This window comes from Mytilus trossulus, chromosome 4 (genome assembly GCF_036588685.1).
Source record: "Mytilus trossulus isolate FHL-02 chromosome 4, PNRI_Mtr1.1.1.hap1, whole genome shotgun sequence".
NCBI classification, from domain to species: Eukaryota; Metazoa; Mollusca; class Bivalvia; order Mytilida; family Mytilidae; genus Mytilus; species Mytilus trossulus.
The window spans coordinates 64,540,817-64,552,860 of NC_086376.1; the positions used below are offsets into that span (position 1 = coordinate 64,540,817).

At 31.6% G+C, this 12,044-nt stretch overlaps 1 protein-coding gene across 13 annotated transcripts in view; it reads left to right on the forward strand.

The window, feature by feature from the left end:
• Positions 1 to 12,044, forward strand: part of LOC134715750 (rho guanine nucleotide exchange factor 28-like) — a 137,832-nt gene that overhangs the window by 69,697 nt on the left and 56,091 nt on the right. For all 13 annotated transcript variants that reach the window (XM_063578151.1, XM_063578155.1, XM_063578150.1 and 10 more), the window contains one exon: positions 2,292 to 2,391. In XM_063578151.1, coding sequence (XP_063434221.1) covers positions 2,292 to 2,391 — 100 coding nt within the window. The remainder of the gene's footprint in view (positions 1 to 2,291; positions 2,392 to 12,044) is intronic.

Here is a 12,044-nt window from a genome sequence, read left to right on the forward strand (position 1 = left end):
TATTAATTACAAAGATTGTGTAAACGTTAATAAAAACAAAACAATTAGGCCAACCAAAGTTTTACTCTACAAGCATTTGAAAATTAGCTCCAAATTCCAACCTGGATTTATAATTTTATAGAAATGAATCAAAATTTAATACTATTTGGTGTTGATGCATCCCTTAGTCTTGAAATGGTGCATTAGGTGTGAAATGCTATTCAGGTGTGAAATGCTATTCAGGTGTGAAAACTTGTACTGTAGCTCTGATCAACGTGGGAGTATACAAGATATATATGTAGCAGTTTCTTGACTGTATCTGTTAGCTTATTCTTTGTATTTTTTGTTTCAGCTTCTGAGAATAAATCTTATGTCTTTGTTTTAACCACTATGAGAATTCTAAAAAAAAAAAAAACTTTTCTTGTATCTGAGTACAGCTTTATAAATCCTGAATGGGTGCTATTTTGTTTGCAGTATCCTTGGCTGTCTTCAAAGCTCTGTCTCTTTTGTCATGTTCTGCTCAGTTGGTATACAATTTATATTTGCATATTGTTCATTCTGTGGGTCCGATTAAATGGTTTGGTAACAGTGTTTCAGTCTTCACAACGAACTTTTAAATCTACAGGCCCGGAGCTCAAGTTTTGAAATTTTTTAGTTAGATTCTGTTGGCCTGTAGATATGATTTTTACAGGCCCGAGAGCAATTTTACTAGCCTGGGCTGCCACTCAGCGTGAAGACTGGTGTTTGTTTATTTGTCCTTCCTAGCATAGAAATATTTTTCTACCCTTGATACATAATATTTCATTAAATTTGCAGTTTGGGTAGATTTCAGGCAGTTCTAGCTTTCACTTGTTCCCATAAGAAATTTTCAAATATATTTTTTTTGTCATACATTTTGGTCAGGTTGTTGTCTCTTTGACACATTCCCCATTTCCATTCTCAATTTTATTTTTATTTTATGTTTAATAAATAATTACTCTTGGTTGATAAAGATCTCCAACTATTAAAAAAACAGTGAGCATAAGTTACTTGACTGTAACATGGCTACTTTCTAAATATGTTGACATTGCTTAACCCTATAGAAAGTGGTCAGGGTGAAGTAGTTAAGATATCAATAAATCTTTAGAATGAAACACTGCATATCATGGTACATTGAGGACTAAATAGAAAATATTTCATGTACAAGTAAGAGAGTATTTCATATATACGGTGTCCTCCTGAATATGCATGAAATATTTGCCACTGGACGTTAAGCAACCAACAATCAATCAATCATATATACAGTGTTCATTTCTATCATTGACAAAACAGGATATTACCGTTACTTTTGTTAATTATGCTTATTCTTACAGATCATTTTATCCAGCTTGCTTTTAGCTTGCTTCACTTACATCTAACATAATCACTAGAACCGCTTAGACGCTTTTGTTTATTAAACTTCTATATGGAAAATGTTTTATTTTATATTTTTTTTTACAGTGAATCTGATTAATGTTTTACATAAATAGACAGATAATTTATTTTGTAGCATGTATTCTTCAAAATGACATATATCCTTTTCATGCTGGTGACATATTAGTTTTCCAATCTTTGTGTCGTAGAGAAAAAAACAAAACGAAATTTAAAGAAACTCAGAAAAAAAAGGGAAAAAAGATGAAGTCAGGGGACCTGTTAGTCATAGAAACATCGAATATTATCTTTCTTAGAGAAGACCATAATCTTGAATGTGTACATTGTACCTTTATGAGAAACCTATATTCTAACTGTATCTCCTGAATCTGTTCCTCTTCAATTGGAATCTGGTAGTACAAGAGAAGAATAAAAACCTTCTAGATTTGAATGAGAGAATTCAGAAGACCACAAAATTTGAACTGCTTTATTCATCATATATAGATATATATAAACAAGTCTAAATTGAAAACTATGTTCAAACCTATGATTGCGTTGGATAGAAACCGCAATTTTTATGCGTATATATATATATATTTTACACAGAATTTTCACCGTGAAAACTTATAAATATTTAAACATCATCTTTGTATTCTCCAGAAAATTTCAAATGTTAATTTACTGAAAGAACATTTTTATTTCTCTGATTACACATTTAGTTCCACATATTTAGAGAACAAACATCATTATTTGCATTTCTTCCAAATATACTCTCAACATAGAATACTTTAACAAGATATTAAAAAAAATGAATAATTTAAACTACCAACTATCTTGTAACTGAAATTATTATTTATATAGTTCATTTGCCAGATATCAAAAAAAGGAATTCCCTCATTTTAGTTTATTTCTCTCACTTTCAGCTCAAGTTTGAATGAAGAACAGAAATTAGCAAAGAAAGAAGAGAAGAAAAGAAAAACAAGTGTCTTCTCTCGAATATCAAGCAGCTACAGAACAAAAAAGGTCAGTATATATACCCGTAGGGGGAGTTCCAGGGGTTAGGACGAACGAACCCCCCTTGAAAACAAATAAGCACTCTCAAAGTCAATGTTCTGTTCGAATTGTGACTGTTAAAGTCGAGTTTGTGGGTCCAAATAAACCCCCCCCTTGGAAATTCCTGGCTATGGGCCTGGTATTCTTAATATATCTTCTGCAAAGTCAAAGTATTGCAGTAAAATGACCAATTCCTGCCTGTTTTAGATCAATCATCTCGCGAATAGTTTCCTATTCCTGCATGGCTCCTTTAAAACCTGATAGTTTTCATTGATATAAGATCAATTTGTCTCAGAAATAAAAACATTTTGAAGAGGAAATTTCTACAAGAAATATTCACTCTTTGTATCATTTGCCTTGTCAACACTAAAGTTTTGAGTTCGAATGTAGCAGGTGTTTGACTGCAATCTCATTTGACTAGGATTGCAAGTTTTCCGCTGGTGGTTCTCTTAGTCCACTTAAAACTCTACTCAATATTTGAACTGTTTATTTGTTAAAGGGAGGTGGAATTGTTGCTTTACCAGGTGTCGAGGGTTGAAGCAATTACACGTTTACAGAAAAATCAGCTCTTAACATAAACTCATTAAAAAAAGTTATAATATGTTATATACTATGTATAAATCATGTTAAGTAGACTAGCAAAATATAAATTAATTAGTATCTTTTATCACTTTGATGCATTCATAACAAGTCTCATTTTGAGCAAAGAAAAATAACACCTGAAACCAACTGCCACGTTTATGTATCTGTTCTTTACTGATAGTTTCTGATGACTGACATAATTACAAAATATATGTTAATTATGCAAAGAAACTGTTTTTAAACATCACAAAACACTTTCCAACTTTCATCTGATCCTAAATCACATCAAAAAGAAGATCAAATGTACTTCTATCAAGTAAATTTTCAAGCCAAGACCTCCTGGGAACAATGCCAGTAAGAGTTGTCTTTCTTTCCTCACCCTGAAAACAATCAATGTCTTATCAAACATAACTTCTAACCTGTCAGGTTTATCAGAACAAAAATAAAAGTGTTTCTTATCATCTTTAGCCAAATTAAATCAATAATTACATAATGATGAGATGCACCTGAGCAAACATTTCTAAAGTCAGGTGCAAAGACATAGAACTTTCACTTGTGTAAACAAGGGAAGTGATAAAATATGCCAGGTGTACATATCCAGCTGATTTTAGGTCAGTGGTTCTAACTTGGTTAAAATCATGGCTGCCAAAATATTGGAAAAAAATCGGTTAAATTATACTTGTTGACTTTTCGATTAAATTGTCGGTTAATTAATTTTAGTATGTAAATAAAGTTATTCAGTAAAGATATAATAAGTGGAGTTGTGTGTTAAGCAGTAGAGAGACACCAGTCTTAAAAACACATTTTGAATTATACCTGTGTACAGTCTTCAATGTTAGGGGAGTGTTTTATGCAATGGGAAAAGCTCTAATTTGCCCAAACTTTTGTATAATGAAACAGTTATATAGAAGTTTTATAATCCTGATCCTTCATGACTCTTTAGCTCACCTTGCTAAGTTGTCTGTGTGAGCTATTACATGTACCATCACTTTTGGCCAGTTACTTGCTTTGCTTTACATATGGATTTTGCAAGTTTCCTACCAAGGTTTATGAGGCAGGCATTACCTGTGAAAGGGGTCGAAGTCTGTTTGATTTTTTTAGGTCACCTGGCCCGAAGGGCCAAGTGAGCTTTTCTCATCACTTGGCGTCCGGCGTTAACTTTTACAAAAATCTTCTCCTCTGAAACTACTAGGCCAAATTTAACCAAACTTGGCCACAATCATCATTGGGGTATCTAGTTTAAAAATTGTGTTCATGACCCCGCCAACTAACCAAGATGGCCGCCATGGCTATAAATAGAACATAGGGGTAAAATGCAGTTTTTGGCTTATAACTCAAAAACCAAAGCATTTAGGGCAAACTGACATGGGGTATTATTGTTAATCAGGTAAAGATCTATCTGCCCTGAAATTTTCAGATGAATCTGACATTCCGTTGTTAGGTTGCTGCCCCTGAATTGGTAATTTTAAGGAAATTTTGTTGTTTTTGGTTATTATCTTGAATATTATTTTAGATAGAGATAAACTGTAAAAAGCAATAATGTTCATCAAAGTAAGATCTACAAATAAGTCAACATGACCAAAGTGATCAGTTGACCACTTTAGGAGTTATTGCCCTTTATAGTCAATTTTTAACCATTTTTCGTAAATCTTAGTTATCTTTTAGAAAAATCTTCTCCTCTGAAACTGCTGGGCCAAATTATTTGAAACTTGGCCACAATCATCATTGGAGTATCTAGTTTAAAAATTGTGTCCGGTGACCCCGCCAACTAACCAAGATGACTGCATGGCTATAAATAGAACATAGGGGTAAAATGCAGTTTTTGGCTTATAACTCAAAAACCAAAGCATTTAGAGCAAATCTGACATGGATTAAATTGTTAATCAGGCTAAGATCTATCTGCCCTGAAATTTTCAGATGAATTGGACAACCTGTTTTTGGGTTGCGGCCCCTGAATTGGTAATTTTAAGGAAATTTTGCTGTTTTTATACGACCGCAAATTTTGAAAAATTTTCGTTGTGTATTGCTATCACGTTGGCGTCGTCGTCTGCGTCGTCGTTGTCGTCGTCGTCGTCGTCGTCCGAATACTTTTAGTTTTCGCACTCTAACTTTAGTAAAAGTTAATAGAAATCTATGAAATTTTAACACAAGGTTTATGACCACAAAAGGAAGGTTGGTATTGATTTTGGGAGTTTTGGTCCCAACATTTTAGGAATTAGGGGCCAAAAAGGGCCCAAATAAGCATTTTCTTGGTTTTCGCGCTATTACTTTAGTTTAAGTTAATAGAAATCTATGAAATTTTGACACAAGGTTTATGACCACAAAAGAAAGGTTGGGATTGATTATGGGAGTTTTGGTTTCAACAGTTTAGGAATTAGGGGCCAAAAAAGGGCCCAAATAAGCATTATTCTTGGTTTTCGCACAATAACTTTAGTTTAAGTTAATAGAAATCAATGAAATTTAAACACAATGTTTATGACCACAAAAGGAAGGTTGGTATTGATTTTGGGAGTTTAGGTTCCAACAGTTTAGGAATTAGGGGCCAAAAATGGACCCAAATAAGCATTTTTCTTGGTTTTCGCACCATAACTTTAGTATAAGTAAATAGAAATCTATGAAATTTATACACAAGGTTTATGACCATAAAAGGAAGGTTGGTATTGATTTTGGGAGTTTTGGTCCTAACAGTTTAGGAAAAAGGGGCCCAAAGGGTCCAAAATTAAACTTTGTTTGATTTCATCAAGAATTGAATAATTGGGGTTCTTTGATATGTGGAATCTAACTGTGTATGTAGATTCTTAATTTTTGGTCCCATTTTCAAATTGGTCTACATTAAGGTCCAAAGGGTCCAAAATTAAACTTAGTTTGATTTTGACAAAAAATTAATCGGTTGGGTTCTTTGATATGCTGAATCAAAAAATGTATTTAGATTCTTGATTATTGGCCCAGTTTTCAAGTTGGTCCAAATCGAGGTCTAAAATTAAACATTGTTTGATTTCATTAAAAATTGAATAAATGGGGTTCTTTGATATGCCAAATCTAACTGTGTATGTAGATTCTTCATTTTTGGTCCTGTTTTCAAATTGGTCTGCATTAAAGTCCAAAGGGTCCAAAATTAAACTTAGTTTGATTTTAACAAAAATTGAAATCTTGGGGTTCTTTGATATGCTGAATCCAAACATGTACTTAGATTTTTGATTATGGGCCCAGTTTTCAAGTTGGTCCAAATCAGGATCTAAAATATTATATTAAGTATTGTGCAATAGCAAGTCTTTTCAATTGCACAGTATTGCACAATGGCAAGAAATATCTAATTGCACAATATTGTGAAATAGCAATATTATTTTTTAATTGGAGTTATCTTTCTTTGTCCAGAATAGTAAGCAAGAAATATCTAATTGCCCAATATTGTGAAATGGCAATATTATTTTTTAATTGGAGTTATCTTTCTTTGTCCAGAATAGTAAGCAAGAAATATCTAATTGCCCAATATTGTGAAATAGCAATATTATTTTTTAATTGGAGTTATATCTTTCTTTGTCCAGAATCAACTCAAATCTTTGTTATATACAAAAAAAAAAGTAAAATCACAAAAATACTGAACTCAGAGGAAAATCAATTTGGAAAGTCCATAATCACATGGCAAAATCAAAAAACAAAACGCATCAAAAACGAATGGACAAGAACTGTCATATTCACTTTTTACCACCAACTGGTAAATTTAAATAATCTTTACCATTCAGTGATAACAAGCAGTTTTTTTACATCTTAATATTTTATGATGTATTTAAATGAGTAGTTATTGTTGCAAACTCCATTAGAAATTTTATTGAGATTAATTTGGAATAAGGGAAAGGGGGATGTGATTAAAAAAATTGGGTTAAATTTTCTCAATTGAAATGAAAAATTTTGACATAATTTTTTTTTTGAGAGGATTAATATTCAACAGCATAGTGAATTGCTCTAAGAGAAAACAAAAATTTTAAGTTCATTAGAAAACATTCATTCTGTGTCAGAAACCTATGCTGTGTCAACTATTTAATCACAATCCAAATTTAGAGCTGAATCCAGCTTGAATGTTGTGACCATACTTGCCCCAACCGTTCAGGGTTCAACCTCTGCGGTCGTATAAAGCTACGCCCTGCGGAGCATCTGGTTGGTTATTTTATTGAATATTATTATAGATATAGGTAAACTGTAAACAGCAATAATGTTCAGCAAGGTCAGATTTTACAAATAAGTCAACATGACCAAAATGGTCAGTTGACCTCTTTAGGAGTTATTGCCCTTTAAAGTCAATTTTTAACCATTTTTCGTAAATTTTATATATCTTTTACTAAAATCTTCTTCTCTGAAACTGCTGTGCCAAATTGATCCAAACTTGGCCACAATCATCTTTGGGGTTTCTTGTTTAAAAAATGTGTCCGGTGACCTGGCCATCAAACCAAGATGGCCGACAGGGCTAGAAATAGAACATAGGGGTAAAATGCAGTTTTTGGCTTATAACTCAAAAACCAAATAATTTAGAGAAAATCTGACATGAAGTAAAATTGTTAATCAGGTCAAGATCTATCTGCCCTGAAATTTTCAGATGAATTGGACAATCTGTTTTTGGGTTGCGGCCCCTGAATTGGTAATTTTAAGGAAATTTTGCTGTTTTTGGTTATTATATTGAATATTATTATAGATATAGGTAAACTGTAAACAGTAATAATGTTCAGCAAAGTAAGATCTACAAATAAGTCAACATGAACGAAATGGTCAGTTGACCCCTGTAGGAGTTATTGACCTTTGTAGTCAATTTTCAATCTGCTTCCTTTGTTTAATATTCACATAGACCAAGGTGAGCGACACAGGCTCTTTAGAGCCTCTAGTTTTTTAATTCAAACATATCTTAATTTCAAAATAGAAATACCGTAACGTTTCCGATTTTGGTTCTGTTGTTAGGGATTTTAGTTGTGACATTATTAAAGTTATGACGTCATATGCAATGTAAACAAAGAAACGTTATCATTAGGTAACGTTTTTTTATATGAAGGAATTATTAATAATGAAATGCGTTCCTTCCTATTTTATACTAGACTGATAAATATATATTTTACTCAAAGTTTCATGCAAACGAGATCGGAAAAAGGAAGTACATTGTAGATTTCAGCGCAGATGCGGGAGTTCAAAATGACATAAAAAAGTTTGAACGATTTTGAGTACTTTAGTACAATGAAAATTTCGAGAAAATTTTCCAGATTTTTTTTTTTTTTATTGAATTTTCTACTGTTATTTGGGACTTCGTCCCCATATTATTTTCAATATCTAAAGGCAAATTCATGTGAAAACAGCCCTTATTCAGTCATTTTTAAATTAAAGAAATAAATACTTAGAAACAACAATTTGTAATTCATGTCTTCACGGTTACCCATGGATATTTAGTATGATGTTGTATAAGCATTGACACATCTTAATTCCACGAAGATCATATGATACCGACCCTCACATTCACAGTCTATAAACTTTGAAACTTGTTCAGTTTACTTGTTTTAAGGAAACCACTAATGTTATTTGGTCAGGTCAGCTATATTAGTATTGGCATATACCATTTCCATTCAGATTAATGTGTTTATCCACTTTCTCAGTAATGGTTCATTGATTTTGAACATTTTGCAATTAAAAGTTGGTAGCTTTTTTGTGACACCATTTGTTTGTTTTAATACAAACAAAAGTGAACCAATGCCTGGTAAATCTGTAGTACGGTAGAGTCCATAAGGTGGATACCTCGGGTATGCAGGGTCGTTATGTCTGTTTAAGACTTGTGAGTTGAAATTTCCCTTTGGTATTCTTCTCCTTTCCTTTGAATTATACATTGTACTTTCAAAATTACAAACAGGCAGTCATATCTCTGTGTCCACACTTTACTTTTTTTAAACAAAAAGTTACTTAGAAGGCCTAAAGCAAATATGTAAGACAAGTTCAAAAATATAAATACTTGTATCTGACAGATTAATGTACATGTTTTGTGATTATCTATTAGGATGTTATTTGAGAGATTTATGATGTCCATGAATATTTTTTGTTTTGATCCAAGTTGCGAAAGCATCTGCCTTTTTTTTTTTAACCTTTTGGGAATTAGACACACATTGTGATATTTATTAACAATTATACCACTGCCTCAATGATTTTCTCATCCTTTGGGTGATTATAACCTTGTGAAATTTGAACCAAAATCTGCAAGTTAGCATAAAATCGACCTCATTTTGGTCTTTTGTGGATAGTTGTCTCATTGGCAATCATACCACATCTTCTTTTATATTCTCTTTCTCATGCTTTTGTTGTCTTTTGTGCAATTTTTTTTGCATTTTGCAAGTAATTTTGCAGTTCTCTCTCTCTTTTTATAATTTGCTGTTCTTTCTCTTCACATACCATGCATCGTCATAGTTAAAATTCAGAAAAAAACAAAAAAAACAAGAATCTTGATATACAACAGAATCCTATTATATGTTTATTTTGTTACCGGATTCTCAGAGCAATTCATTAATCTTTAATTTGTTATTATTGTAGGGATACTCTAATCAAACAAGATAGACACTTATAAAAATATAAAATGTTAGTATTTTATAATGATTGTTTACTTTGATTCTTGGTGCAGAAGGTGGCGATGAACTTATAGGATGTTGTACATGTTGAACTGGTTCACTTCATTATAAAAATCATCATTTCCTCATAAAAATTCTGTTGGTATCTTTGTTTTCAGACCCCTGTAGATTTTTACAAATCATTCAAATAGAAAGAAATAATAAGATTTTGTCATGTTTTCTCTAAGGTAAAGGAGTATCTGGGAAGGACCCCAACTTTTTTGTATTCTCCGCTCTACATGGTTCATGTTTGCAAAGTTGTTTAGTATTTGACCTTTTTTTTGCCCCTCTTTCCCTTAGTCTGTTAGTCTTATTGGTTATATGTAATATGGAATCAGTAAAACTCCAGATCAAATTTTGCAAAAGGTCTTCTAAATATTAATTCAAAGGCAGTAAATAAAGCTGTTTTAACTGAATTTGGAATGTACCCTATTGGTACATATATACAGGCCCTAAAGTCTTCTGTAGGATTTTGGTTACATATTTTACAGTTAAATGAAAATGAGTCTTTATTATGTTATGTTTATAAAGCTAACAAGCAGTTAAATGATGGATTTGCTTCAAAAGTTAAAATGCTACTTTCAAAATTGAATTTCACTCATGTTTGGGAAAATCAATGTACCTTTTCTAAAAAAAGATTACTTTTAGCCATCGTGAGGAAGCTCAATGAAATTTCATTACATTTTGGAAAAATTGTCTCTTTAATGATTATAATTCAATAAATGGAAATAAACTAAGAACCTACATAAAATTTAAAGCAAAGTATGAACTAGAAAAGTACCTTTTATTGAATTTCGATAAAAATGTTATAAAAAATTATGCTAAAATAGTATGCTGGCTGTTGAATGCAGTAGATACTAGAAAATAGAATATGTCCTTTATGCCATAAAGAGGTGGAAGATGAATTTCATTTTATCATAACCTGTTCAGAAATTAATAAAACTAGGATCAAAATGTTTAATGAAATTTAATTTAATGAGTGAAGAAAACAAATTTGATTTTATATTTTCCTGCAAAGAATTGTGATTATTTACTTATCATTGTTAACTATATAAATGAAATGTTTAATGAGAGAAACAATTATAATGTCAATATATGAACTGTAATTGATGGCTTAACTTATAATGTTATTTATAAGCATAATATTTGAATTGATAATTTTCAAGAGGAGGCATGCTGTTAAAAATAGTATTATAATTAATATTAATAATCTGTATATTTTTTTCTTTCAATGCTACATGTATGTAGTGTTTAATGTCTATAGTTTTGTAATTAATATGCCTGTTTGTCTGTTTGTTTGGGTTTTTTGGTGTTTTTTTTTTTAGTATTTTAGTAACAATCCTATTGTTTGGATTTTAGACCAATAAAATTCTTATTCTTATTCACATTCTATTGGTTATAAGATGTCAACTCAATTACTTTATGTCAGATTATACAATCATATTTGATATATGGTCACATATAATGAGGAGAAGATCTCTGATGATCTGTAAACAGCTATTAGGGTCAACTCAATTACCGTTAACATGGACCTTTTTGTCTGATTACCCTCTTATTTTATCTATGCATTTTAATGAATGGCAAATTCAAATGTCACTTCTCTAAACAAGCTCAGGTTTCACTCACTCATAGGTACAAAGCGGTGAAGATGTGGTCACATATAATGAATTGAAGATCCCTATTAGGTATCAATAGGTAAAAGACTGGTTCATTTATAAGCTCTTCTCCTTGATATCGGAGAAAGATGATTCAAATCTACATCGTGCACAAGCAGATAAAATGAGTATTTTCTGAATTTAAAGCCCACTTTAATAACTCCTCTAAATTCATTGACACCAAGATTATTCATTCAGAAAGACTTTTTTGTACCTAAACAAAGTATTATATTTCTTTGCATTGTGCAGCAAAATGCAGAAGTCATGAATTAAGTGCAGATGAGCAGAGCATTCATCTTAATCAGCTGACGAATCAAAACCTGATCCTCATCACTGTCATGTTACCCATGATCCTCTGTTCTTGTCATGTTTTCTATCAGTCATTCATAGAAAAAAACTATTGTTTTCTTGTGACTAATAATGATATATATTATAAGTATTATTACTTATATAAAGTAATTAACAACAAGTGTCTGGTACTGCACACCGTTGTCTTATGTAGTGTATAAATATGTGGGAGTCAATTTGTGTGCCAGAACAATTTCCTTTGTTTACATTGTATTGAACCATTGGCATTCCATTAGAAACCATCCATGAGAGTCACCGTAGTCCTTTCTTTCTAATTGGTATCAGTATTTATAACAGAAATAAGTATTTTTGTGCTGACATTTACATTTCTCAGGAATTTCAGGTGTGAATGGATTCATTTTGTTTTTGTTATTGCTGCTGAACCATAAAACCAGTGTATGCAAAAAAAAAT